This window comes from Pongo abelii, chromosome 20 (assembly GCF_028885655.2).
Source record: "Pongo abelii isolate AG06213 chromosome 20, NHGRI_mPonAbe1-v2.0_pri, whole genome shotgun sequence".
NCBI classification, from domain to species: Eukaryota; Metazoa; Chordata; class Mammalia; order Primates; family Hominidae; genus Pongo; species Pongo abelii.
In genome coordinates, this window is record NC_072005.2 from 1,173,792 (window position 1) to 1,201,679 (window position 27,888).

At 58.0% G+C, this 27,888-nt stretch overlaps 1 protein-coding gene across 22 annotated transcripts; it reads left to right on the forward strand.

Annotated features, from left to right (window-relative positions):
* Positions 1 to 27,768, forward strand: DAZAP1 (DAZ associated protein 1). Of its 22 annotated transcripts, none has more exons than XM_063719825.1 (13): positions 347 to 1,249; positions 1,997 to 2,132; positions 9,903 to 9,943; positions 10,609 to 10,775; positions 11,079 to 11,216; positions 13,303 to 13,410; positions 14,502 to 14,550; positions 18,015 to 18,097; positions 20,973 to 21,126; positions 22,119 to 22,148; positions 22,373 to 22,513; positions 24,597 to 24,773; positions 26,824 to 27,768. In XM_063719825.1, exons 2-13 carry the CDS (start codon positions 2,083 to 2,085, stop codon positions 26,997 to 26,999), a joined length of 1,314 nt encoding a protein of 437 aa, XP_063575895.1. In that variant the 5' UTR covers positions 347 to 1,249; positions 1,997 to 2,082; the 3' UTR covers positions 27,000 to 27,768. The 22 variants fall into 22 exon arrangements, with proteins under 22 accessions (XP_002828422.1, XP_063575894.1, XP_063575900.1 ...); XM_063719826.1 differs by having other exon boundaries at positions 11,079 to 11,144; positions 13,300 to 13,410; XM_009252540.4 differs by having other exon boundaries at positions 11,079 to 11,144.
* The last annotated feature ends 120 nt before the right edge of the window (positions 27,769 to 27,888 follow it).

A 27,888-nucleotide genomic window follows, 5' to 3' on the forward strand; every position in this document is an offset into this window, starting at 1 on the left:
GGGCGGCGGCGCGGCGGCGCGGGGACGCGCGGTGACCGTTGGCGCCGAGGGGAGGAGGCAGCCGCCGCTGCCGCCGCCGCCGCCGCCGCCGCCGCCGTTGCGCAGATCCGGGCCGCGGCTGTGGGGAGGGCGACGGAGCGGGTGACCTTCCGGAGGCGGGAGCGAGCGAGGAGGCCCAGGAGCGCCGAGCGTCGCTGCCGCCGCCGCCATGAACAACTCGGGCGCCGACGAGATCGGGTGAGGACGAGCGGCGCGGGCCTGCGTCTCCGCCCCGAGCCCGGCCCGCCGCTCCCCGCCGCCCGGCCTCAGACGCCGCCCCCCGGGGCCGCCCCGTCAAGGTCACGCCGGCCGGGGGCGGACTCGGGACCCGGACTCGCCGCGGCTTCGCGCCGGGGACCCTGGACGGGTGCCCGGGGTCTGGGGGGGTCCTGGCGCCCCTGCCGCCGCTTCCCGGCTTCCCGTCCTGGGGGACCCTGAAGGAGAGCCTGAGAGGTCCGGGGGGCCTCGCCGCCGCCTCCAGACTTCCTGGTCGGGGGAACCCCGAGCGGCAACCTGGGGGGGGTGTCCTGGGGCACCCCTGCCGCCGCTTCCCGACTGCGCGTCCTGAGGGACCCTGAACGGGAGCCAGAGGGGTTCGGGGGCCCCCGCCGCCGCTTCCCGGCTGTGGCGGCCCCGAACGGGAACTTGGGGGGGTCTGGGGCGCCCCAGTTGCCGCCTGTAGGTTTCCTGGCCTGGGGGACCCCGAATGAGAACCTGAGGGAGTCTGCGGGGAGTCCAGGGCGCCCTCGCCGCCGCCTCCCGGCTTCTTGGTCAGGGGGACCCCGAACTGTGGCGTGGGGGGTGGTCCGGGGCGCCCCCAGCGCGCGCCCAAACTTGGCGGGCGGCGCACGTGGCGAGCCGAGCCGAGGGTTCCGGTTCTGCCACCGCCCAACTTATCCCACTCGGGGCTCCGGGCTCCCCGCTCCCATCCCACTCCTCCGAAGTGGTAAGGTCGGGAGGGGTTCGCAAACCCAGGGCCCGGGGGGCTCGGGTCAGCCGGGGCCTGCTGTGTTTACGTTGCCTCAGCGCCTCCCCGCCGGGGGTGGGCTTGAGCTGCGGAAGGGAGAGTCAGCGCTTCCGAGGCGGCGACGGGCCCGCGGATCTTTGCTGAGCCGAGGCGTCCCCTCCCATAGGAGCCTGATCTGCTCCGGACCCCGCGGGGCCGGGAAACCTCATTTCGCTGTGGCCCGGGGCTCGGCTCCATTCTTTGGTAGGAGCGGCTCTTGCAGCAGCGATGTTGTTTTAGAGTTGCATTCTTCCGGCAAAACAGTCTGGGTTGGGTTTCCTAGTGGTCTGGTGAAAATTTCTCGGTGCCCTTAGCTTTGAGCAACGCCCTGTGTTCTCAGCGCTGGGCTTGGCTAGTGCAGGAGCGGTTGCTGCTAGAGGGTCGCCTTGGCAGGCCCCTCTCGCACCAGCTACAGGTCACACTTGTGGATGGGAAATGCCTTTTGTGGGTTCTCCCCCTCCCCAGACAAAACAAAAGAGCACCTTCCGTTGGAGAACCAGGATGAAAGCACTTAGCCCCTGCCTCGCCCGTGCTGTGAGTCCTCTCCAGGCACTTTGACTTGGCAGGGTCCGTGTGCCTGTGTGGGACACGTTGCAGGGATGGGCCTGAGCAGGGAGTCCACCGGCCACGGGGGATGGAGCCATCGACGTTGGGGTGAGGCAGGGAAAGGGCTCCCAGATGGGGTACCTGGGTTAGGTCCATTCAAGCCGCGGGCGAACGTGGGCCCGCTCCTCCCAAGCCGTGGCCGTGAGGAGGCTGGAGAGAGGTGAGGGCTCTTGTCCCTTCCCTCCCTGCATGGACACCCCTGGGAAGTGGGGCAGCTGGGGTCCCAGCCTGGGTCTGGAGGGGTCCCACCCACAGCATAGGTAGGCTCGGAGGCCACCTGGACGCCACGGGCTGCGTGGAGGAGGACTGGAGTGCATGGACCCTGTTCTCCTCCCCGGCTGCCAGGAGTGTCCACTGCTTTCTAAGTCAGACTCCTTGGGCAAGAAGTGTTGCCACAGCTGCCCCTCGAGTGGGAGACCGGCTTTCATTCTATGCGGAGTCCACGGTCTACTCTGACCTCCTTGCTGTGTGGAGTTGTTGTGTGAGTGAAGTGCTTGTGACCCTGTGAAGCGCCCTCCTGGCAGGTCCCCTGCATGTGTGGTGGGTGCCACGCGGGAGGGTGCTGAGCTTGGATGGAAGCAGGCCCTCTCTGCAGTAGATGGCGACTCTCAGGACGCCATGGGTATGCGGTGTCCCTTACCCACTTGGGGGGCTCGGCAGCCTGAGGAGCTGCCTCTTCCTGATGCAGAGCCCTCACTGCTCACTGCCATGGAGGAGGCAGGAGATCCCGCCGGACCCCGCTTGGAGGGCTGGGCCTGGAGCATGCATGGGTGCGAGGTCAACGCCTCAGGAGACTTGCAGCTTGGGAGCCCCCTATTCTGGGACACTTGTGGCCGTCCAGCTGCTGCCCTGGGAATCCACACCTGGGAAGGTGGGTTAGGGAGCCATCCTTGGGGGAAGCTCTGCTTTTGAGTCTGAGAAGTCATCCCAAGTTTCGAGGGTCCCTGTGCCGGCTTAGAAGTCCACGTAAAGCCTGATGGGGGATGAAAGTCAGCTGAGGCCTGCCGGTGATAACGGATGCCTTATGCACACCGACTTCAGTCAGCTTGAGAGGGGCTGCGTGCAGGAGGAAGCGCATATGTGTGGTGGGGGTGTGGGGAGTCCCTGTCTGGACCACGGTGGATTTGGCATGTGGACCCTACATGGTGGATGTGATGGATAGTGTCCTCATTTGGGAGCGGGGCCTGTCCTGGTCCTCTTGCGAAGGGTGGGGGACAGGCACTGACCTGTCAGGAGGGTTAGAGGGTTGGTACCAGCAGGTGGCCTGGAGTGCTCAGAGCACAGGCGATCAGGAAGGCCTGAGTCTCCAGTGTGCCCTCCCTGGCCTTGTGAAGTCATCTTAAAGTCTGGGTTGAGCGCCTATGACTTGGATTCTGGGAAACTGACACAGTGCGGCCAGGGTCGCCGCATCCTGTTGAGTAGCTGCTGGGTGCTGGGCACCTGGGTGGTAGGCCAGGTGTCAGGGGTAGGGCCCATGCCCAGCTTACTGGGGAGAGGACAGAGGCTCAGAGGGGTCACCTCGAGCGCCCAGGCCGTTGTGTTCTGCTGGCCTCCAAGGAGGCACGCGGTCATGGAACTGGAGAGAGAGGTTTATGGAAGATTTTATTTGGTACACTGGGGAATGGTAAGACGGGGACACCTGGAAATACAGTAGGAAAGTCATAGAGGGAGGAAGGACTCAGCGGAGAGAGGAGAAAGCCGCCTCTGGGCAGCTTCAAGGGTACCCAAGACTGTGGCTGGGGGCCATGCAGCTCAGAGCCAGGCCCACGGCAGGTCTCTGGGTTTATTGGGTGGCCGCGGAAGGAGACATCCTGAGTGGGGCTCCTGGCTGGGCCCCTAGAGGCCGTGACCACTTGTACCTGTGCAGAGTGAGCACGAGGCACTTGGCAAGACTGTTGGTCAGGCCAGAAAGGGCCGTGATCTGGGGGAGGCTGTTGCAGTGTGGGGAGTGATAGGGAACCTCATGGGGCCGTGCCGGCCTTTCTGGGGCTTTCTTGGTGCATTTGGGGTTATTCTGAGGCAGGTCTCCTGGGGTCTGTCAGCACTCTGGCCTGGATCACTCTGGGGCACTGTGGGCACTGCAGGGTGCTGGGCAGCATCTTTGGCCTCCACTTACTCCGGGTCAGGAGTACCCCCAGTCGTGACAACCACAAATGTCCCCAGACATCACCCAGTGTCCTGCTGGGGGGAGAGCCACTGTCTGGGAGCATCTGTGCTTTTGGCCTGGTTTCCCCTGCGCTGGGGGCAGCTGCTCCTTGTGGTTTATGGCTTGTCCTGTGTCGGCTCCTTTGATTCCTGTGAATGGGCCGTGAGATTGGATGTGCTCCTGACTGGCTCGCCTTGGCTCCGATGGTCTGGAGCAGGCGGGTGTCTAGAAAGGCAGCGGCATGGACCCTGGTGCTTGCCCTTCACACAGCAGCTCCCCAGTGGCCCACAGCTAGCAGCAGCACGCAGCGTGCCCAGCTGTGCTTGTAGCCTTGGCTCTAACCCTTGGCTTTGCCAGAGAGACGGAGGCACAGAGGAGTTGAGGGATGCGCCCGGGGTCACCCCAGGGAGTGGAGGAGCCGGAGCTAGGAGTCCACACTCCTCCACTGCCCGCCCCGCACAGAGGGCGCTCCTGGTTGGGCGGCTGTGTGCATGGTGTGACCCGTCAATCTGAGGTTGTGCTGTCTTCTGTGGACTGAGGCCTTTTCCCATCCAGGCCTGGTCCCCGTGACACTGTGTCACGATGTCAGAATCCCTGAGAGCTGTGACGGGCTTTTGGCAGAGGCCACTCATTCGACAAGATGCTTATGGGCTGAGCTTCCAGCTTGGCTCCAGGCGTTGCCAAGGAGGACACTGGTCTGCCTGGGAGGGTGGGGCTGGCAGGGAGAGGATGAGGGTGACCACAGTTAGCACCCAGGATGTGGGCATTTAGGGGCTCCTTCAGCACACAGCAGTGCGTTCCAGTTCACGGACTGCTCCTGTGTTCTGTGGACCCCACACCCTGCAGGCGTGGGCTGGGGGAGGGCATCTTACCCTGCTGGTGAGAGGGAGTCCAGGCTGTGGAGGGTGGGGCTGGGCTCACTGGCCTGAGGCAGTGGGTGACGTGGGCCTGGTTCCCACCTGGTCTTAGGGGCAGGAAAGTCCCTAGAGGCTCTTCCTGATGCTCTGGAAGAAGAGAAGGGCTCCCCACACATCAGCCGCCACTGGGCCTGGACTTCTGCCTCTTGAGATTGTGCACTGAGCTGAGTGTGACTGGCGGAGCCTGGAGCCAGGTGGGGTCTGTGGGGAGGCAGGCTCCTCCTGGCTTGGTCTCCCGGCCCAGCAGGAAGGGAAAGGTCGCCTACCAACTGCCCCCGTTGAGGCTGCTGGCCCCGAATGGCCAGGCTGGCCGTCGGTTTTTGAAGCCCGCTCTGGTGCTGCCAGGAGGTCAGGGCTCTTTGTGGTCAGCCTAGGCCAGAGGAAGCCTCTGCAGATGGACTTTACGCATACATATCGCACAGCCATCCTAATGGCACGCAGCAAGTGAGGTTGCCATCCAAAACGGCTTTTGCTTTAACAGGCAGAAGAGGGTGGCTGCGCCGGCCACCGTGGATTGAGCACCTGCCAGGTGTCGAGCTGCAGGTCCCGGGTGCCAGGCTTGCAGATCCTGGAGATGTTCATCATGACCTTCGGTGGGCAGACTGCACACCGGACTCCAGGTTGCAAGGGAAGAAGTGGAGCTCGTCCTACGCCTCCCCCACTGACGAGAACACCCCTTTTGGATTTGTGGGGTGTGAGGTCTGTAGGAGCCACGACTTCCAGTGTCGGAGATGCCATCAGCTGGGTGATGACTCTCCCACCCAGCGGGCCCCTCAGAGGCAGGGCCTCTTCAGAGACAGAGTGCAGGAGCCACATTGCTCGCTGACCCCTTCATCTGCGTAGGCCAGTGTTGCCTTGCCCCGTTAACGTCCTCGGTCCACACGCTGCCAGCCCAGGTACAGGCTGAGCAAGCCTGGAGCTGAGGACAAGCGGACCGCCAGCCCCATAGCAAGCCCATGAGAGCCAGCAGCTCCTCCTGTTGGCCTCTGCCTGCGCCCGGCTCCCTGGACTCTGACGTTTACTTGTGTGAGAGTTGGTTTTGCTGCCTGGGCAGTTGATGGACAGTGTCTGGGAGGTGCCTGCCCAGGGCCCTGCATGTTTCTGGGGTGCCGGTTTCTCACTCACAACCTGGTGAGGTTGGCAGCCAGGAGCTTTCTTATTTTATTGATTAAAACATCCTGAGACTCAGAAGTAGGGACTTTGTGCCAGGGTCCTGGAGGCAGTCCCTGCCACTGAGGAGATGACCCTGCCTTCTGGGACTTCCTGGAGGCTTCCGTCTGTAGACCAGGGAGAAGGTGTTAGCCGGTGGCTCCTGAGCAGTAGTAAAAGAAACATGGACACAGGAAGCTTTAGCGTTAGAAGCTACTCTCAAATATTTCAATAGAAACACACAGTGTGGCTGGGCACGGTGCCTCATGCCTGTAATCCCAGCACTTTGGAAGGTCGAGGCGGGCGGATCACCTGAGGTGAGGAGTTCGAGACACAGCTATGTGAAACGAAAGCTATCTGTTGCTGTCTCAGGTTTCATAAGTAATGAGACTTATTTCAAAAGAAACTTAAATTCTATCTTGTTCTCACTAATGAAAGTCTTTTATACCATAACTGTATATATAACTTCTGACTTACAGGAAAATTACAAAAATTCCCATATCCTCTTGGCCCTGCCAGACTCACTATTGGCTGACCTTTTACCCTTTGGCACGTGGTGCCTCTTGCCCCACCCCCAGTGGTGGGTGGGTGTGTGTGTGTGGGGGGGTGTGTGTGTGTGTGTGTGTGTGTGTGGGTGTGGGTGGGTGGGTGTGGGTGTGTGTGTGTGTGTGTGTGTGTTTAGATGGACCCTTACTGTGTCGCCCAGGCTGGAGTGCAGTGGCGTGATCTTGGCTCAATGCAACCTCCGCCTCCCGGGTTCAAGCAGTACCCGTCCCTCAGCCTCCCGAGTGGCTGGGATTACAGGTGCGCGCCACCGAGCCCAGCTAATTTTTTTATTTTTAGTAGAGATGGGGTTTTGCCATGTTGGCCAGGCTGGTCTCGAACTCCTGACCTCAGGTGATACGCCCACCTCAGCCTTGCAAAGTGCTGGGATTACAGGCGTGAGCCACTGCACCCGTCCCCACTGTGTGTGTTTCTACTGAAATATTTGAGAGTAGCTGGAGACCAATGCAGTCCCCTTCATGTGGACACTGAGATATCTGTTGTTTCCCAAGAACAATGACATTCTCTCACATGAACACAGCACAGTGATCAAAATTGAGAAAGTGGCCAGGAGCAGCGGCTCGCGCCTGTCATCCCAGCACTTTGAGAGGCCGAGGCTGGTGGATCATGAGGTCAAGAGATCAAGACCATCCTGGCCAATATGGTGAAACCCCGTCTCTACTACAAATACAAAAATGAGCTGGCCGGCACCTGTAGTCCCAGCTACTCGGGAGGCTGAGGCAGGAGAATCGCTTGAACCCGGGAGGCGGAGGTTGCAGTGAGCCGAGATCGCGCCACTACGCTCCAGCCTGGGCAACACAGCGAGACAATTTTTCAAAAAAAAAATTGAGAAAGTATTTATTTATTATTTTTTAAATTTTTATTTAAGAGTATTTTTTATTTTATTTTATTTAAGAGATGAGATCTGTGTCACCCCAGCTGGAGTGCAGTGACACAATCACGGCTCACTGCAGCCTCGACCTCGACTCAAACAATCCTTCTGCCTCAGCCTACCAAGTAGCTGGGACTACAGGTGACCGCCACCACCTGGAGTGTCGTTTTGTTGCCCAGGCTGGTCTTGAAGTCCTGGCCTCCCGTAATGCTGTGATTACAGGCGTGATCTGCGCCCAGCTGAGAAAGACAGTACTGATGCCAGGTTATCTAACCCCCGGCCCTGTTTCAGGTTTCTCAGCTGTGTGTTTCTAGCCCTTCCCCCTTAATACACAGTTTTTGAAATTTAAATGAGGACTGAAACTGGACTGGTCTGACGAGTTCCTTCTGCCAGCGAGGTGGGGGTGGAGGGGGGACTGGGCTGCTTGGAGGACACCTGCCTGTTACCTGGCTGTTTGGTGGGTGCAGTGCTAACTAGAGGCTGCTGTTTCTTCAAGTGACTTGGGTTTGGTTTGGTTTTCAGGGTTTTGTGTGTGTGTGTGTTTTTGTTTTTTTGTTTCTTTTTTTTTTTTTTTTGAGAATGCTTGAACTTTAATTCCAAAGGATTGTGTAAATGAGCATTTTTCCGGTCAGTTCCAGCCAGCCTTGGTGGCCCTTCCTTCATGGGGTGGGGGCTGCTGCTGGCTCCTGCTGGGTGCCGGGCCCTGCTGGCAGGGATGTGGGCGGGGCTGGCCCTGACTCAGCCTATGGAGAGTGAGGCACGCGGAGGCCTCGCTCCTCCCACTGTCTCTAGGCCTGACCTCAACGCTCCCTGGCCTGATTGCGGAGGGTGCGTGGGAGACGCAGGATTTTAAGTTAATGAGGCCTCAACCTAAGCCTGTTGCTGTTGTGTGATCAGCATGGTTTCCCTAAAATTTGCCTTTTCAGATCCCGTCTCTAAGGGTCAGGAAGCACAGGGCGGCTGGCACACCCCGCCTCTAATTCTTCCCTCCGCAGCCCTCCCCACCGAAGAACGGGGCTGGGGGGTTGCTTGTTGACATTTTGAAGACGGCAGTGGGTGCCTTTCCTGTGGTGGGAACATGCTTTGTTTTTCACACACTAAATTTAAATTAGCCTTTCTTAGGGAAAAAAGAAGGAACAGGGACAAGCTCCTGGCGGTTGGCTGTGGCAGACACTTCACCAGGGGCTGACTCGCGGGGTCTGAGTGCGCAGGCCCCAGGTGGTGGCTGATGAGAGGTGATGAGTGTGCCAGCCACCTTGCAGGGGTCTCTCCTGGAGAGCTGGCAGGAGCAGGGAGGAGCACGTTGCTCCCGACTGCTGTTGGGGCAGTAATGTGTTCAACCTGCCAGCGACATTTTTGCTGAAAGCCGAAGCCAAGGGTGGTGTGGTTGGCCGTCAGGGATACGGGGCCCCGCGTGGGAATGGTGCTTTCAGTGAGGCTGGCGGGATTCTTGCGGCTCGGGTGGGAGCTTTGGCCTGCACGGTGTTTTGCTCTCTGGAGACCAAGGGTGATGATGGTGCTGGCACTGAGTCACAGCTGAGATTCAGCTCAGGGACTTCATTTCTGAATGCATGTCCTCTTTCCCAGGGAAAGCAGGCAGGATGGGAGAGTTGCCGATAGAACCACCTCTTCCCTGCCTCCTGGGCTTGGGGGAAGCTTGAATGACATCTAAGGCCCCGTGCCTGGGTAAGCCTTGTGGCCCATGTGTCTCAGACATGCCCAGTGGGTGCCATGGCTGATGCAAGGTGGCACGGTACCCATTGGGAGTTGGAACAGCCAAGGACCCTGGGGCCACCTGGAGCGGCAGTGAGGTAGAAAGGTGGGTGGGCCCTTGGGCATCGCTGCAGGGTCGATGGCGGACGCCTTGGGAGAGCTCCAACTCATCTGCCCGGAAGAGACAGCCCCAGGACGGGGGTGGCGTGGGTCTTTGGTGGGGGGCAGGTAGGAAGTGCCAGTGCTGAGACTGAATTTCAGGTCCTTCTCATCTGCCAATAAGAGACAGCCCCAGAGTGGGGGTGGCGCGGGTTTGTCAGTGGGGCCAGTGCTGAGACTGGAGCTTCAGGGCCTTCACCTTCATCTGTGGGCCCCTCGTTTGTTCGTGAGTGCAGGCTCATTGGGCGGCTTCTGTCTGTGTCCTCCCACCCCCGCCCCAGGCTGTAATTCAAGGCCGTGTGGCATAGGCTTCTAGTTTACTGTGCATCATTTCAGATCTAGACTTCTACATTCTTTTTCCTGGTTATAAAATACTTGCAAAAGTTGTAGGAAAGCGAGCCTGTGTCCCGCTTGGCAGCGGCGCAGGTGAGTGTGGTGCCGTCACCACTGGCCTGTCGCAGGAACTCATCGCCCGCTGCACTTGAGGTCGGCGTGTGGCTCTGTGGCACGGTCCTCTCCCCATGGCAAGGCTTGGGATCATCTTTCGTGTCTGCAGACAGCATGGGCGAGGCTGACTCGCCATCGCTGTGAGCTTTGTGTGCCGTCACATGCACAAGCACGTTCGCATAAACTGCTTCTGTGGTTTGAATTAAGACCTCAGCTTGGCTCGGATGGGGGCATTTCTAAGGCGAGCGCTGTCTTGATCCTGAATGTTTTCTCATTGAATTGCAGGAAGCTCTTCGTGGGCGGTCTTGACTGGAGCACGACCCAAGGTAGGTGGGGAAGGGGTGTCAGGTGGGTACTGCAGACGGGGCTCTAGGACCTTGACCTTCAAGTTGTGTCTGCCCGCCTCTTGCTACTGTCTTAGATGTTTTAAAGTCCTTTTGACGTTGTTCTGATTTCTGGGCAGGGGACAGAATAAGTGTGTATTTGCTCTGAGACTGTTAATTTGGTATTTCCATCCCAAGTTACAGGGAAGACTTCAGGCTGCAGGTTCCTAGCTCCGGGCTGAGGTGGCTTGTGGAGGCAGACAGCTGTTGTCTGGAAGTGCAGAGGGCTCGGGGATGGCCAGGCTGTTACTGAGTTCAGAATAGGAGGAAAGAGTGTGTAGCAAAGTTGGCGCTCCTTGGCCACTGCCACCATTCAGAGTTGTCATGTTTGCCTTGCCTTAAACGTTGCCTTCCTGGATGCCCACAAAGTCAGGTTGTCATTGCTGGCCACTGCTGTGCTCACTGGCAGCCCCTGATTTACGTGAGGACCTCAAGTGTGTGTTGGGCAGAATTCCCCAGCACTTCCCGTACACCCCCCCACCCCCAGTGCAGCATTGCTCGGTGCGTGGCTGGTGGACTGGAGGAGTGTGCGTGCCGGCAGCACTGCCAGGCACGTGCCTAATGCTCTGGCCCTGTGTGTTTGTGTTTTCTTCCCGATTTCTGAGCAGAGACTCTGCGCAGCTACTTTTCCCAATATGGAGAAGTCGTAGATTGTGTTATCATGAAAGATAAAACCACCAACCAGTCTCGAGGCTTTGGGTTTGTCAAATTTAAAGACCCAAACTGTGTGGGGACGGTGCTGGCCAGCAGACCGCACACGCTAGACGGCCGAAACGTAAGTGCCCTTCTGGGAGCTCACACCCACTCTCTGTCTCCCTTGTCCTTCCTCTGCTTCATTTTTTCCTGGACTCCGACCGATGTTTGCGTTAGAGCATGTTTGAATGTGGGGTTGATTGGGAAGGATTAAGCCTTGGTGCTGAGGCTGGATATTGCAGGAGGATACAGGGTAAATGGAGCTGGTGGGGCGGGGCGGGGCGGGCCCGGCTGCTGTGCTGTGGCTGCTGTTGTGCTGACACCCTCTTTCCTAGAGAAACAGCCTCTTATTATTCACAACCAGCTGATTTGAAATTTCCTACAGATCGACCCCAAGCCATGCACACCCCGGGGGATGCAGCCAGAGAGAACACGGCCGAAGGAAGGATGGGTAAGGGGCTGGGCTGGGCGGCCTCCTCCCCGGGGGATGCAGCCAGAGAGAACACGGCCAAAGGAAGGATGGGTAAGGGGCTGGGCTGGGCAGCTTCCTTGTGTGTTCTCCACTCCACATGGAAAGGAAATACATGTCTTCGATCTGCTGTTGTCGCTCATTAAGATTGAGAGGGACACAGGTCTTGTAGGTTGACACTCGAGCAGCTGAGGATCACCCAGATTTATCAGTGCCGTGAGTGTTTTACAGCCAAGAAAATTCTTACTAATCTATCTTAAGGAAAAAAAAAAATGACAGCTCATGCCATTGATTATCAGGAGCCAGTCATGTTTCCTCTGTGCCCTGTGTGCCCTCTGTGCCAGGCCTGCCCCTCCCACTGCCTGGCCCTCCTCAGAGGTGGGCTATCCTTCCACTGCTGGGGCTGGGCCGGGCCGTGTCAGCTCGTGCTGGCCACTTTACTGCTCCACTTGAGATCCCCTGACGCGGCAACTTGGGTTCTCTGACCTGCGGCCCTGGTGCTTGCCTGGCCGACAGGGCACCGTCCTGGCATGGGGTCTCCTTGGCATTTGGGTCTCACCACCACTCACACCTCACTTTCCTCCAGCCCTGCAGTTCTCACACCGGCACCAGGAGCCTGGTGGGGCAGTGCAGGTGGAAAAGCTCTTAGCCCCATAGAACGTGCTGGACAGTGCAGACTTGGAGGCCTGCTGAGGCACCGGGTGCCAGCCTCTCCACAGTGTGGGCAGCAGGGCGGGGCCCGAGAATCTGCATTTCTAGCAGAATCCCATCTACTGCAGGCTTCAGAACTCTTGGAACAGTTCTTTTTTTTTTTTTTTAACTTTTTATTGGGAAACTTTTTAACTACAGAAAAATTAGAAGAATGACACAAAGAATATCTAAATATACCATCTAGATTTATCCATTATTATTTTGCCAAATGTGTCTATATGTATTTACATCCATCTCTGTCCACATACACCATTCCTAAGGACCGGAGGGTGTGTCTCCTAAAATGACGGCCACCTCTCGCACGCACCCACCGTCAGCAGGCTGGAAAGCGGCTGCAGGGAATCCCGTGTCATCTGTGTCGAGGCCGTGTTCCCAGCTCCAGAATTGTTTCACAAGTGTCTCTCATAGCTGGTTTTTTCAGACTGGAATCCAAGGTTCATATTCCATCTGGTTATTAATTAATGTCTCTCTAGCTTTTATTAAGATATAATGGGCACGTAGTTAAACTGCGCCACTTGTTGGATTCTGACCCATGCACACACTCGTGAAACCATCCCTACAGTCACGGCAGCGAGCACTCACCCCCCCGCACACACTCGTGAAACCATCCCTACGGTCACGGCAGTGAGCACTCACCCCACGCACACACTTGTGAAACCATCCCGACTGTCACGGCAGCAAGCACTCACCCCCAAAGGTTTATAGTCTCTTAATTCAAAGCAGTTGGAACAACTTAAAATATGATAGCCTTGGATAGGAAAAAAAAAAAAAAAAAAGGACAGTTGGTGGGTGGGGGCAGGAGGAGAGCAGCCCCAGCCCCAAGGGCAGCCCAGGAGCTGGACCCGAGACTCCTGGCTCTGGCCGCCCAGTGAGCGACGAGGCCCCGGGAAGTGGTGTCCAGGAGCAGGCGCCCTCGCCAGTGGGAGGCTGGCAGAAGGGGCTGTGTGTTTTGGGCCAGTGTTTCACGCAGCTCTTGAGCTGCTGGAGGTTTCCGTAGTCATCGTTGTCACCTGCTGGAGAACTACAGCCTGAAATCCAGCTTCATCTCTGCTCATTTCATCGTCGCTGCTGCCTTTCCCCTGCCATCCTAAAGTCCCTGCCTTCGCACTGGAGCACTTTTCCACTTTGTAGTGGTTGTGATTCAGAATAACTGAAGGCAAGGCATGCACTGTGCTGTGTGTCAGTTTAGCTGAAATTCAGCCCTGCAAAAATGCTAAATCCCTGTCTCCTTGGGTCTCTCTAGAAAAATGAGAAAGCGTCTCAGCAGAGCCCAGTGTCTTTGGACTTAGCAGGCTTGTGGAGTGTTCTGCTCTGGCTTTCAGCTGACTCTTAAAACCAGCGCGGATTGGCCTTTACATCCTATGCAACTCGCGGGAGGGTTTGGAGGGTTCCCGCGTGAACTAACTGTCCTTCCCTTCTTCAACAGCAGAAAGGACCCAGGAGCGATAACAGTAAATCAAATAAGATATTTGTCGGTGGAATTCCTCACAATTGTGGTGAGACAGAGCTCAGGGAATACTTCAAGAAGTTCGGAGTGGTGAGTTTCTCCCCACCCCAGCAGCACTGTTGGGACAGAGCCGCTTCTGCTCAGTCCTGGGCCTTCTTGGGGCTGAAGTGGCGGAGCCACAGGTGCTTGGGCCTTTCAGGCTGGGAGCTCGCTGTCTCGTATTTGCCCGACGCCTGTGCCCTCCGAAAAGACGGAAAGCCCAGCCTTTGCCTTCATGGCCATTTCATGTCCCAGTAGGGTAGTTGGGCCGCGAACCAGCGTGACAGCCTTCAGGGCGGCCGCCCGATTCCATTGTGAACACCGTGGGGTCAAGTGTCAGAGAAGGGCAGTTACACGGAAACGGGGTTCAGTGTGGCCTGGGCGAGCCAGCCCCACAGAGCTGACTTTCCAGTGGGCAGGTGGGAAAATGCCCGAGCTCAGTTGAGCCTGGTGCCAGAGGGAGCTGGGACAGCCGGAGGGGGCCGGTGGGGAACCCTCCCAGTCACCTGAGGCAGGGGCGTGTGGTCACCCCAAGGTCCTGCTGGGACTCACGCCGTGCCCCGCAGGTCACACGCTGAGCCCCGCCAGCAGGACAGCCCTGCGTGCCTGAGTACTGCGCACGTTCATCAGGTGGTACCTGAGGGTGCCACGGGCCTGGGCCAGGAATGAGAGTCCCTGAGCAGGGCCTGGAAGAGCAGGGTCTGCAGAGGAGCTGTGTGTGGCTGCCCTGCCACTTTGAGTGAGGGCCGAGTGTGCCCTTTGCTTCCCGTGTTTGGGTGGGAAGGGCTTCTGTGGGGTCTCCTGGCTCCCACGTCCCCTGCTAGGGTGCGTGGTCGGCATTGTTGGTCCTTCATGTCCCTCAGCACACACATGAGCAGGGCCATGGGCAGCCCGGAGGCGGGTATCCAGACGCCTGCCCTGGAGCTGCTTCTCCCTGCCTGCGTCTGGCCCTGGGAGTGTTGGGGCTCCCGCCTTCCTCAGACAGCAGCCCCACGGAGCAGTCGTTGCCCGTGCACCTCCCCCGCTCAAGGAGGGCGCACCCTATGCTAAGAGTTTGGGTTCGTAGGAACAGGCTGTGCCCTCGGAAGAGCACCCGCGGCGCTGGCCCTGGTGCCCGGGCTGACGCCACTCTCTCCTTCCAGGTCACGGAGGTAGTCATGATCTATGATGCCGAGAAGCAGAGGCCCCGAGGTAAGGGCAGATCTAGTTTGTCCTCGGCCTTCTCCCTGCTCCTCCCTCAGATGGCAAACTATCTCACCCGCCAGGCACACACAGGTGGCGGCTGTAGCAAACAGCCTCAGGAAAGGACGATTTGGAGACAAATGACTAAAACGTGGGCTCCTCCTCATGTGCACCCCATTCAGCCTGTCTGTGCTTCCCGAGGTCAGACGTCACACATTGTTTTTTGGCTCGTTCTTTTGAAGTTTTTACGACTTGTCATGAGTCTCGGCCTGGCTTCTGTTTTTCACTGTCCGGAAGAGTGTGGTCCTTCTGCATTTGACCTTCCTTCACCCTCGTCCAGTCCTCCCAGTGTGGCCGGTCTCATTTCGTGTCGTCAGCTGGGTCAGCTGGCTCGGTGTGGAGCTTGGACTTTCCGTGATCCATCCCATGCTTTTTTTTTTTTTTTTTTTTCCTTTCCTTTTCTTTTTTTTCTTTTTTGCTTTTTTTTTTTTTTTCGGTTTTCTCCCGTCTCTGAAGTCAGCAGGGCAGGTGGGAGGAGGGGTGAGGAGTCACCTCAGGGCCTCCCCTCATTTTCCCTCAGCTTCCTGCACGCCCATCCATGCTGGTTTGTGGAGCTGGGACGATGGGCGCCCAGTTTCTGTGCCCCTTTTCCGTGGCTGCTGCTGTCTGTCCCGCCCGCATGGTTTTGGTTCATCAGCTGCTTTTGGCCGGCCACGTGAGCAGATCTGCAGCCTGGGTCTGCCCGCCGCGTCTGTGCCGCCCCCGCACCACCGGCCCAGGTCAGTCGGGGCAGCCCTGAGCGCCAGGTGGCGCCGCAGCATGCCCGCCATGCTGGAGCATAGTTTGCCATTTGAACCTCCCTCCCCACGGTTAGGAGCGCTCCTCCTCCATGTCGGTTACGCTGTTAAGTCTTAGTCGTAACTTAATTTAGACATACATGCTTAGTGACGTACTTAAGTGTTTCATAGTAAAGTACAGTGATGTTAAGTAAGCTGTTTTTCCTTTTCTCTCTGTGAATTGTGTGTGATTAACGATATCTCTTTAGATTTCTCTTCTCCAGGTGCTAAATTATATCACACAGGTACAGGCCAGTCCCGCAGTCAGAGGAGGGAGCGGCTTTGCTCCAGTGGGGTGTAAACGAAGTTTCAGGTGTTTCTGTCCCGCTTCCTCAGTGGTGATGTCGCCTCTTGACAGCCGCATTCCTAGACAGCGCTCAGGGCGCCTCCCCCAGGACCCAGCGCCTCTTGCACTGTGCCCGGACCAGGCGAGCCCTGTGGTTTCAGACACTCCTGCAGTTTGCGAAAATGTCTACTTCTAAATACGTTGTTTCATCACCGATGCTGTGTTCCAATACTGCCTCTGATCTTGGGAAACTTGAGTGCGCGGGAATCTGAGGGTTGCTTCTAGATCCTCCCGGTCCCCCTCTGGCTGCCCGGAGCTGGCGCCCCTTCTCCTCGCGTCCTGTCCTGTCCCGTGTGGACGGGATGTGGCGAGTGTCACTGAGTCCACAGTGGTGTACAGAGCACTTCGGGGCCAGCACGTGGCCACATGTCCTTAGCTGTTGTGCTTTGAAAGTGTCCCTTGGGTGTCAGGCGAGTGGAGGGGCCAGAGAGACGCCGCGGCGCTGCTTAGCGGGTCCTCCCAGAGAGCGTGTCCCCTTCCCTTGGCCTTTCTGCATCTTCTGAGACTGGTCTGTGTCCCCCTCCCCGCCACCTCCTCCCTCTTCCTCTCCACTGACTGAAGGTCATGGCCATGTCCCTGTCGGGGACCCCACCTGTGTCTCGGGCACACAGTGTTTGTGCGGGTCCCTGCTTGGCCCTCCCACGTCTGCCCTCGGCCCGCCCGCTCCAGCCGCTGCCTTGTTCGCCTCTCACTCCCCTCAGGTCTTCTCCATCCCGCGCTCCTCTCGCTGTGTGCCTTGCCCTCCTGGTCCCTCCTCCTCCTCCTCCTCCTCCTCCTCCTCCTCCTCCGTCTGGTTGCAGACACTGCGTGCACAGTCACGCTCAGGTGCACACGTGTGCTCAGGATGGTGGGAGGCTCCTGAACCACAGTGACCTTTGTCCCCTCACAGTCTGAGTTGCCCTTTCTGCCCTATTTCCATCTTTCCCCGCCCCCAGTTTTGCTTGTCCTGTTTCTGCCTGGTCCCAGCTACAGCAGCCTCGGCCCCTGTCTCTTCAGCTTGAGAGGCCCCACGGTGGGCTGCTCCTTCCAGGGGCCGTTGCCTATTCCCACCCCCACGGCCCTTCTCTGCCGCGCTCATTCACGCCTCACGCCCGTGTTGCGCTGTCCCCTGCTGTGTGGTGCTTTGTCACGCACCCTGTGCCTCTGGCGCGGGCGGCCCACGTTCAGCCCGGTCTCAGCTCTTCCCACGTCCGTCTTTGTTCTGTGAGGTCTTGGGCAGCTGTCTGCCGGGCACTTCCATCTGGGGAGGGGCTAGTGCCGCCTGGGCCCCGCCTCGGGAGGACAATGTGCTTTGCGGTGTCACACTCCACCTAGCCGGGGAGGCCTGGAGAGCCCAGCGCACTCCTGCGCCTAGAGGAGGAGACCCGCCCCGTTAGCCGGGGGCCGCGCCCACCCCAGACCCACTAAACTTCGTTTATACTGCCACTCTCGTGTTTGGGAAATGCTAAATTTTTTTTGCCTTTAAAATTTTCTGTTTTGATCCCATGGTGCATCTCGCTCTTGCTGCTGACAGCAGAGTCTGACCTGCTGGAACCCGTTGTGGCCTGTATCTTTGTGCATTGTTTATCTACCTGTATAGAATATGCATATATGCCTACGATATGACCTCTCCTAGGACTCCTTGGGCTTACCCAACGGTGTTGCGTAAGCCTAGTGAGGCACCAGCTATGATAGATACTGTATCTGTTAACGCTTTAGAACGATATATGGCTGCTGTCAGCACTAGCTGCAAAGCAAATTGCAAGCCAAGGGGGAGAATCCTGGGTTTCAGAGAAGCAGACACACATCCACGGTGCACACCCCTGACTGAGGTGGCGCGTTCCACGCGGGCCCCCGGCCTGCAGGGTTCACTGGCAATCTCTCCATAGGCGAGAGCCAGAATATTCCAGCACGCGCCTCTGACCCTCCCCCGGGGGGCGCTTTGTCTACCAGTAGCGATGGAGGCCCTTACTGTTCCACTGTCTCCGCTGCTGCTTTCTAAGATGTGCTCCTTGTTCCAAATCTGTTCGTGACACGGAGCCCCAGCCCCGGGTGTCTGGGGCGGAAGCTTGACTCAGGCCTCAGTCAGCGGAGCCGTCATCGGGAGTGCAGACGTCACCGTCTGTCCACTCCGTGTCCAGTCAAGTGGCGGCTCCTGGGGAGGGAGGCAGCTGCCCCACGGCCTGCAGCGCCCCACACACAGCTTAGCTGAAACCCAAGGTCGATCCCTCGGCCCGTCCCTAATACTGTTCATCATCCTGTTTTGTGTCACAACACCCTGCTACCTTGATTCACTCTTCGTCGTTGGCTAGGTTTTGGATTTATTACTTTCGAGGACGAACAATCAGTGGACCAGGCTGTCAACATGCATTTTCACGACATCATGGGCAAAAAAGTGTGTAGTTGTAGTTTTATTTTACCTTAAGACCAAACCAAGTCTTAGGCAACTTAGGGGTTTCACTGGAAAGGAACATTCCTTCACGGAAAGGGTCGGGCGAGTTCGTCCTGTGAACCTTCGCTACGTGAGGTGGGCCTGGGTCTGTAGACGTGAGGAGGGTCCCATCCTTCCCGAGCATCCTTCCTGTGGGGTGGGCGTCTCCCAGCTTTGCTCCTGGAGCCCCTCACTCTGGGTGACCTGGGACTGGGCGGGTAGGGGCTGGGGCTGGGAGGCTGTGGCGGTGTTGGGGCTGGCTCCAGTGAAACCGCAGCGTTGCCTCAGGCTTGGTTTCCACGACCACTCCTTCAGATGTCTGCAAATCCCCATTGTCTGACACTGACCTGTAATGTGATCAGCAAGGGACCTTTGAGAGCCGAGGTTCCGCTTAAAATCGAAAGCACAGTGGAAACATCATGAAGGACTGGTTGTTTGAATTGGGTCACTTACTGTGGAACTCCGGCACCAGCCACATGCTCTCGGTAGTACTCAGCACCATGCAGTCAAGTGACCTCTGGTTGTGTCATCTTCATACTGTGTTACCCCCGGAGATGAGAGGGACAGGAGGCCACCCCCCCAACCCCCAGGCCAGCCCTTGGAAGGTGTGTGTCAGAAAGGGGTCCCTAAATCCTTGTTTTACCTGGACCCTTGGAGGTTCTTGAGAAGTGGACTCTGAAATAAATAACTGGTAGAAATTCTACAGTGTGGAATTTCTTGCAGTTAGCAAAAGCTTAGGGGTCCAGGTTTTTGCAGGATTCCTGTCTTGGTCCTTTCAAACCAAGGAGCTCTGCTGGCTCTGCCAGGCCGCCTCACACACCCAGTGGGATTCTGACCCGGCCTCCTTGGTGTGGCAGCGTCTCCCGTTAACAGAAGAAGACGCTTAGCCCTTCTGACAAGGCCGTGGTTGTTTTTTCAATTAAAATGTCCTGGAGGGAGCGTCGCGCTCATCATCTCCTGCCCCCGCCCTCTACCCCAGCCAGAGGTCTCGACAGCAGAACCTTTTTGAAAGCGGTAGCATGTGTAGTTATTTTTGTATATACGTGGCTTAGATATGGTTGCAGACTTCATTAATTCCATTTGAACCCAACTAAAACAGGAGACACAATCCTTGTTCTGATATTCAGTGCAGCTTGTAGTTTAAAATCAGCATGCAGGCTGCATGGGTGCGCGACAGTACAAGCCCCTAGGGGTTCAAGGAGTCTGCGCTCAGTGTTTTAAGGGACTACGACAGTGACAATTTGGGGAAAGCATGGTCTTGATATATGGGGCAGAAAGAGCTCTGTACAGTGCACACACCTGCTGCCGTCCCTGGGCAGCCCCTGGGTCCCCCCAGCCATGACTGTGTTCTGCGCGAGCTCCTGAGCTGGGCGACCTCAGCGTGGGTCTCGCCTTCCAAGCCAGACAGTTGTTGGAGTCCAGCTTGCCCGGCGCCGGCCTTCACTGGTTGGCTGGACCGGCACTTGGCGTCGTCGCCAGCCCCTCATGGGGGTTTTCCGTTAGTAGAGTGTTTGGTCCCAGGCGGTAGTTAACCCTCCATGCCAGGCGACTGCATTGCTGCATTCAGGTAGAAAAGGGTGAAAGATTTTTTTTTTTTTTTTTAAGCACAAGGACGGCTCTGCTTTGTAAGCAGGAACCGCAGTCCCCTGAGGAGGGTGTGTGAAGACTCGCTCATTTGAGTTCTTTGAAATGGGTCCCTTGGTCCTGCTGTCGCATTGCCTTGAGCTAACGGATCCTGTTCCCATCATAGGCCGGTCCTTGGGGCACTGGGCAGGTGGGGGCTTTGTTCCTCTGCGGCTGCTGCGGTCTGTTCTCTAACAGGCAGAACTGAGGGATTCTGAACTCAGGATGTGCAGCTCTCCAGACTGAGACCCCAAGGCTGACTCCAGGTGGATCCATTGTCTCTGTTCTCATTACAGTTTATCAGAAAAGTAAGACAAATTCAGGATTCTCAAATGCTGAGGCAGCCCCGGAATTGGGGGATCTTTCTGTTGTTAGTCCACCCATATTTTCAAGCAGGCATTAAAGGAAGGTCAGCCACTGCGCCTAGAATAAGTAGGTCAGGCCTGCTCCATCCATTGTCCCCGGCCCCACACCCTCCTCCTGAGAAGGCTGTGGCTCCTGACACGTCTAGAGAGGAAGGGCCCCGGGCTGCTGAGCGAACACAGTATGAAGATTGCTTACTGATCCAAATGTCCATTTTATTGCATGTTTGTTCCTTTTTTTTGTTAGATGTAATGTAAGATTCTCTTATCACATCCATTCCCTCTGACATTATTTTTGAGTTAATTGAGATTCTTTAAGCGTTAGCCTGGGGAAGGTAAGTCTTTATCTTCCATTAGACATTTTAAATTAAAAAATCTAAGTAAAACACCAACCGTGTTTCTCAGGTATGAGTTAAAAGCACAGGTGGGTGGGCTCCAAGCAGTCCAGAGGGTGATGAGGATGCCGATTGCTGGGAATATCCTGGTCCCTTTTTGTCCCCATGTTTTCAAGAGGAAGGAGGACGCTGCCATTTTACTTGAGTGAAAGACCCTTCATCACGCACGAAACCCCCGAGGGCTCTGGGCTCGGTCCTGCTGCCCCGCAGCGGGCGGGCTCTGTGTGTCTTACAGTTGCATCTGTTGTACCTGAGAAACATTTTTTAAACAAAAAAATTCAACACAAAAGAATTTTTTAAGAAAAAAATGCTACTGGCCTAAATAAGGTTTATAGTTAAGTATTTAGTCTTAAGTCGTAAGATGCTAAGTGTAGTCGTAAGTTACCCGAGGGTGTGTCTGAAGGGAAGGGGGTGCTGGGACCCGCAGCCTCGCCCTAAACCAGAGCTCGGTTTGTTTAGGTGGAAGTTAAACGAGCTGAGCCTCGGGACAGCAAGAGCCAAGCGCCGGGACAGCCAGGTGCCAGCCAGTGGGGGAGCCGGGTTGTGCCCAACGCTGCCAATGGCTGGGCAGGCCAGCCCCCGCCCACGTGGCAGCAAGGATATGGCCCGCAAGGTAAGGCTGACGCAGAGGCACCCACGGGAATGTCCCCCTTCTCAGACTCGGCCCGGGCATCCTGGGCTCTGCTGTCGCTGCGGCCTCCCCACCTCTGCTGTGCACCCACAGAGCCGCGGTTCGCAGAGCTGGCGCAGCACAGTGACCTTGAGCCCCCGCGAGGTGCCGGCCGAGAGCCAGCTCCCGGGCAGCACCCGCAGCCTCCTCAGTAGTGGGGTGGCCACGGCTCAGGTGCCTGTCTGGGGCCTGGGACTCATTGTCACCGGGACGAGCTGCAGTGAGCGTCTGCACCTCACGACCGTGTGCCACGGCGGGTGTGAGCATGAAACCCTGAGAGGGCTGGTATTGCCAAGCTGAGCTCAGAATCGGAGTGCTGCCCCCGGGGGGCTTGAGGACCCGGCAGGCTTTGGATCCTTGCCATCTGCCGTTCCCTCTGCAGTACCGTGGGCCCTCTGTGGTTAGGCCCATGTTGTGGCCAGCCTGCCGTCCTCGGAGCTTCCAGCAGCCACAGAACCCCTGGGCTTGGCCGCAGCCCGACCTGAGTTGTGGGTCAGGGTTCCAGATGTGCCTCGTCCGGGTCCCGAGACTGTGGCTTCCCTGCACCTCGTCTAAAACCTTTTTCTCTGGAGCCTCCCTTGGAAACTCGGAGGTGCTGTGGGGACTGTCCCTGCCCTTTCGAGGCTTAGAAGTCTCAGGTTTCTCTGGGGTCCTCAGGTGGAGCCGGGAGGTCACCCGTGCCCCAGTCAGCAGACACAGTGCCCGCCACCTGGCAGGGCACAGAGGAGAGTGGCTTTAAGGCCTGTTCTACAAGGGGTTGGGAGTGCCTCTCTGCTCAGGGTTCAGGGGGCTCTGCCCTCAGGACGAACAGGCTCTAAGCACAGGAGGCTCTGGGGTTGGTCCCAGCCCTTGACGTCCATGCTCTGCGGCTCCTTCTCTGCGTCGGACAGCTGGGTGGACATGGCGCCAACCTCCTCTTCTGTTCTCTTATCTAGGAATGTGGGTGCCGGCAGGACAGGCGATTGGTAAGTCCTTGTTTATAGAGCAAAGGCGGGGACAGAAGTCACATGGCAGGCTGACTCGCCAGGTGTCCTGGGGCAGCCGGCAAAGCCTGGTTCCTGTGTCCTGAGTGCTGGAGAGGAAGAGAGGGTGAGGGGCCTGCTAGGGCCCCTGGCAGGCCTGGGTCTAACTGTGGCCAGGCTGTGTCGTCCAGCGCTCTCTGTCCATCACCCCGTACTGTGTGTTTCAGGTGGCTATGGACCGCCCCCTGCAGGAAGAGGAGCCCCCCCACCACCCCCACCGTTCACCTCCTACATCGTGTCCACCCCTCCTGGAGGCTTTCCCCCTCCCCAGGGCTTCCCTCAGGGCTATGGTGCCCCACCACAGTTCAGTAAGTCTAGGGGGCCTTGTGGGAGGGCCCCCCGCCTGCTCCGGAGACGCCAGGCGGTGGGCGGGGGTGATGGGGAGTCTTGTGTTACACGTCCGGTCTCAGCCACAGGGAAAGCCACAGGTGGGGTGCCGGCTGGCGAGCAGGTCACCTGCCACCAGGCCCTTCACCTGCAGATGGGCTCCGTCGCCTGTGGCCTCTCTGGTTAGGCTAAAGGGCGGCCCGGTTGGAGAGCTCATGGCAGGAATGTCTGGGCCCTACCAGTCCTCACAGGCTCCTCAGGAGACAGAGCCTGGACTTCGTGTCTTAGCCTCGTACTTCAGGATTAGGGGGCATTTGTTTGAGGGGGCACAAGCTCTAATTCTTTTTTTTTGAGACGGAGTTTCACTCTGTAGCCCAGGCTGGAGTGCAGTGGCGCAATCGCGGCTCACAGCAAGCTCCGCCTCCCAGGTTCATGCCATTCTCCTGCCTCAGCCTCCCGAGTAGCTGGGATTACAGCTCTCCTGACCTTGTGATGCGCCTGTCTCGGCCTCCCAAAGTGCTGGGATTACAGGCGTGAGCCACCGCGCCTGGCCTCACAGGCTCTAATTCTTAACTAATTTTCCTGTACACGTCAGTTGTAATTGAAAAGCTGAGTGTAAGATTAGCTGACACACCCAGGGTTTTATTTTATTTTATTTTATTTATTTATTTATTTATTTATTTATTTATGGTTTTTTTGAGATGGAGTCTCACTCTGTCGCCCAGGCTAGAGTGCAGTGGCGCCATCTTGGCTCACTGCAAGCTCCGCCTCCTGGGTTCATGCCATTCTCCTGCCTCAGTCTCCCGAGTAGCTGGGACTACAGGCGCCCACCATCATGCCTGGCTAATTTTTTGTATTTTTAATAGAGACGGGGTTTCACCGTGTTAGCCAGGATGGTCTCGATCTCCTGACCTCGTGATCCGCCTGCCTCGGCCTCCCAAAGTGCTGGGATTACAGGCGTGAGCCACCGCGCCCGGACTATTTTATTTATTTTTTTGAGATGGAGTTTCACTTTTGTTGCCCAGGCTTGAGTGCAGTGCCCCGATCTTGGCTCACTACAACGTCTGCCTCCCGGGTTCAAGCGATTCTCCTGCCTCAGCATCCTGAGTAGCTGGGATTACAGGTGTCCGCCCGCATGCCTGGCTAATTTTGTATTTTTAGTAGAGAACAGGTTTCACTATGTTGGTCAGGCTGGTCTCGAACTTCTGACCTCAGCGCATCCAGAATTTTAGACGGGGCCCCCAGGGTGAGGTCTTGGCACCCTCCAGTAGAGAAGAAGGGACATGGGCCATACGTGGGGTGTCCTTTCTGGGAGACTTGCATCCCTTACCTGCCTAGCCAGGGATTGCACCTCACAGCACGCAGCCAGCAGGAACGGCATCGTGATCTGATTTCACCTGCGGGCCCTGGGCCCTGGGGGTGTTTCACAGTTGGGGCATACCACAGTGTCAGCTAGTCCCGTCTCGGGTGTTTGGAGGCTCCACGTGGCCGTGGCACAGCAGCAGGCAGGTCCATCCCTGGCCTGGATCAGGCTCTGCACACAGAGGCCTGTGGGCCAGATGACTGACAGGAGGGGAGCTGGGTGGAACCTCGGCCCGCCTGATACCCAGCAACAGAGGGCAAGGGCGGCAGCACCTCCAGCATGGCAGTCCCTTCCAAGCACGTCAGGATGCGCCCTTGCCTGTGCTGGCAGCTTCCTAAACATGGGGACTGGGCATGGTGGCAGGTTTTTGTCCTTCTGAAAGAGCAATTTTGCTGTGGGGTTACTTGCTCCTTGAGTTCTTGTCTGAGGCCCACCTGGCGGCTGCTCCGTGAGGAACGAGGCAGCCCTGCTGCAGCTGAGCATCCCGCCACGCTCCCAGGAGCGTGTTTTTTCCTGGGGGGAGCAGCCCGGGACCGTGGCTCTGTGGTCCATTGTGTGGATGTCCACAAGGCCTGGGCGTTCTGTGGGTTTGGGTGGCAGTCCCATCTGGGCAGCTCCTGCTGGGCTGGGCGTGGGTCTCCTGCTGGTCTGCCCCCAGCTGCACAACGTGTCTTGTGCCTTGCCCTCTTGTGTCTCTGCAGGTTTTGGCTATGGGCCTCCACCTCCACCGCCAGATCAGTTTGCCCCTCCGGGGGTTCCTCCTCCACCGGCCACTCCCGGGGCAGCACCTCTGGCTTTCCCACCGCCTCCGTCTCAGGCCGCCCCGGACATGAGCAAGCCCCCAACAGCTCAGCCAGACTTCCCCTATGGTCAGTATGGTAAGTGGTCTCCTGCCATGCCGCGTCCCCGCTGGCCCCAGGACCCTGGGCACGGCCTGACTACTTCTGCTTCCTCCCCTGCTGGATGCCCCCCAGCGTTTACCTGGTGGGAAAGGGGAGAGGGAGGAGAGGGGGGTGCGGGGGTTGTTGGAGAGACCTCGTGGCAACTCGAGCCCGGCAGAAGGGAGTGTGGGAGTCTTGTCGCAGCAGAGCATTCGTCGCACAGCAGGTGTTGCAGGGCCTGCATGTGTGGGAACCTGAGTGGCGACTGGGTCGAGGGAAGTGAGTCCCAGGCGGCTGTGATCACTGTCTCAAGGTTGAGGCCCTTGGTGTGGGTCCCGGGTGCACTGGCCCCTTGGTGGGTTCCAGTTTCTGGCGTCATCAGCTTCCCGCTGGGTCCAGACCCCGCTTGGGGCAGAAGCTGGGTCCTGTAGCAGGCGTGGCCTGGATGTGGGCTTCTCCCTGGACCGGATGGCTGTCGTGCCTTGGGTCTGCCTGGACGTGATCTGCAGGCAGCGCATGTGCTTCCCGGGCAGGAGCTTGTGGGGGGCGGGGTCAGCATGGGTCAAGGTCTGCGTGTCTAGTTCTCGCCCTGCACCGAGCCGGGAGTCACAGCAGCCTTGCTCAGGACCAACGCAGTGGTCTCAGTGGGCAGGGCTCCAACCACGGTCAGCGACTCCAGCACCAGGGGTCATTCACAAGCAGGGTTTGAGAACATGGGGCACCTGTCTCCAGGTGGCCATGGGCTTCTGGGGTGCCTGTGAACACGCTTCCTTTAGGCCTGGTGGAGGCCGGGGCGTGGGAGCTGTGTTTGGCTGAGGTGCCCACCCACCCACCTCGCATGGCTCTGGTTCCCCTGCCCCCACGCCCAGGCCTTGGGCCGAGGTTGCCGCATGTGTGGGTTCTTGACCCACTCACCACCAAACCCTGGCGTGTCTGCGACTGGCAGGGGGGCGTGAGGCGCCCAGTTGGGGCGTGGCGTGTGTCAGCCGCTGCTCTTGGTGGTGGCTGCTTGGGTTGGTCACCCCGGTCTCGTCTCTTGCCAGGCCTGGGTTCCTATTCTCCGGCCCCGCCGGGCTGCGGCCCACACTTTGTTTACAGTCTTATGGTCAGGCTGAGCAGTGATGTGGCCTAGGTAGGTGCCGCCTCCTTCTCCAGGGTCCTCCCACCCGCCTGCACCGGGAGGTGGACGTGGCTTCCTCTGCCGTCCCGGGCTGGGGTGGACGCTGGCGGTGCCCTCTGGGAAGGGGCCCTTGCCGGTGCCAAGACATTGGCCACAAGCCTTCAGCGGGCCCAGGATCCCCCAGAGAGAGCCCACGCCCACCTGTGCCCACGTGCACCCGACTGGGAACCCAGAGGTCGTGGGAGGGGCTTCCTGCAAGGTGTGCAGCGGGGTGGGGAGCAGCCTGAGCAGCTCTGTCCTTGTGAAGACACCGCTGTCCACGCTCCTGAGGTCGGCTGTGTGGGCCGGACAGGCTGCAGGGTGTGCTGGCCCCTCAGCCAGTGGTGTCACTGGGGCAGTCAGGTTGGGCCCAGAAACCCTTCCTTGACGCGTGCCACCGATGGACGTGCCCTGACAGGAAGGACAACGTGGGGTCTGGTCTGCGATGGAAGGGCAGGCCCTGTATCTCTGCAAGGGCCCGTCAGGGGTTTTCTGAAACTCCGAGAGCCAGCTTTCTAGAAGACCCGTCCGCTGTGCCTCGGGCCATGTGTGTCTCCAAGCCCCGAGGCTTCTCCACCTCCCCTCACCCCCCCACCCCCAACCACGTCTTCGGGATTGAACAGGGAAGCGGTGAGGTTATGTGGGCCATGGAGGGCTCTAGAAGCCGCTTTTCTCTGTGTGTGCCCCTGCTCACATGTTTTTGAGGGAGAGAACATGCCCGGGGTCCTCTCCCTGGCCCAGGTGCTGGCCTCAGAAGGGCCCCACCCCCACCCTGTGGGGCCTGTGGATTCAAGGCAGGCTCAGCGGAACTGTGTCCAGGTGGCCTCGCTCGATGGTAGTGCCAACCGCCCGGGGACCTCCCTGAGCTCACAGGACTCTCTCCCCCAGCAGGTTACGGGCAGGACTTGAGTGGCTTTGGACAGGGCTTCTCGGACCCCAGCCAGCAGCCTCCTTCCTACGGGGGTCCCTCCGTGCCAGGGTCGGGGGGCCCCCCCGCCGGTGGCAGCGGCTTTGGACGAGGGCAGAACCACAACGTGCAAGGGTTCCACCCCTACCGACGCTAGCCCGCGGCGCCGCGATGTCTGCACGGCCCAGACCCAGGATTCCAAACTTGTGAACTCGTGACAATCACAAATGTGGCGGCAAAGTAGCGACTCAACCTTGGGGGGGCGGGGGGAGGGCGTGAGGCTTTTGGAGCGGCTGTGGGTGTCGTCTGGACTGAGGTTTTTAAATATTTCTTTCTCTAACCCATCAGCACAATAAAAAAAAGTCACTGGTTCAACAACAGGGTTTAAAAAAAATGTCTTCAGCTTTAATTCAAAACTTCAGGTTTCTTTTTCTTCCTTTTTTTTGGAAATTATTTTCCTGAGCCTTTTGTTTTACGGTATATTGTAAACTTTTATGTTAAAGAAAAAATATACATTTACAAATTGTGAGATTTTTAAGAGAAATTTTCTACGATGTATACTGGCTTATTTTTTAATTTAAAACAGGGTTTCCGTCGGCACTGGTGGAGGGGGGTGCGCTGTTAGTCCCCTCGCTCCTGGCTTTGGGGGTTGGGACTTGGTGGTCCAGAAACTCTGGGAGCTTCAAGAAGAAATCTACTGAGTGTGTTTCTGTTTTTTGTTTAATTCCTTGCTTTTGTCGACTGACCTGCTTGGTAGTGTCTGAGGTGAACTGTGGGGGTTGCGCACAGCCAGCCGCGTGGATCCCACGCAGCGCTGAACCGAACCGAGTAGGAAGCCTTTCTCCCCAGGCACGTGGCTTCAGGGCGTTTCCCATTGACCAGTTTGACCCTGGTTTGAATAAAGAGAAGTGCGTTTGGATTAGAAACCACTTTGTGTCCGTTTTTTCCCTCCTTGGTCTTGGCCTGTGCCCACCCTTCCAGAGCCTGGGAAAGGTCTGAAACGCGGCGGAGACGCCCTCGCCTTCCCCTTGGCTCTTGGTGGTCTC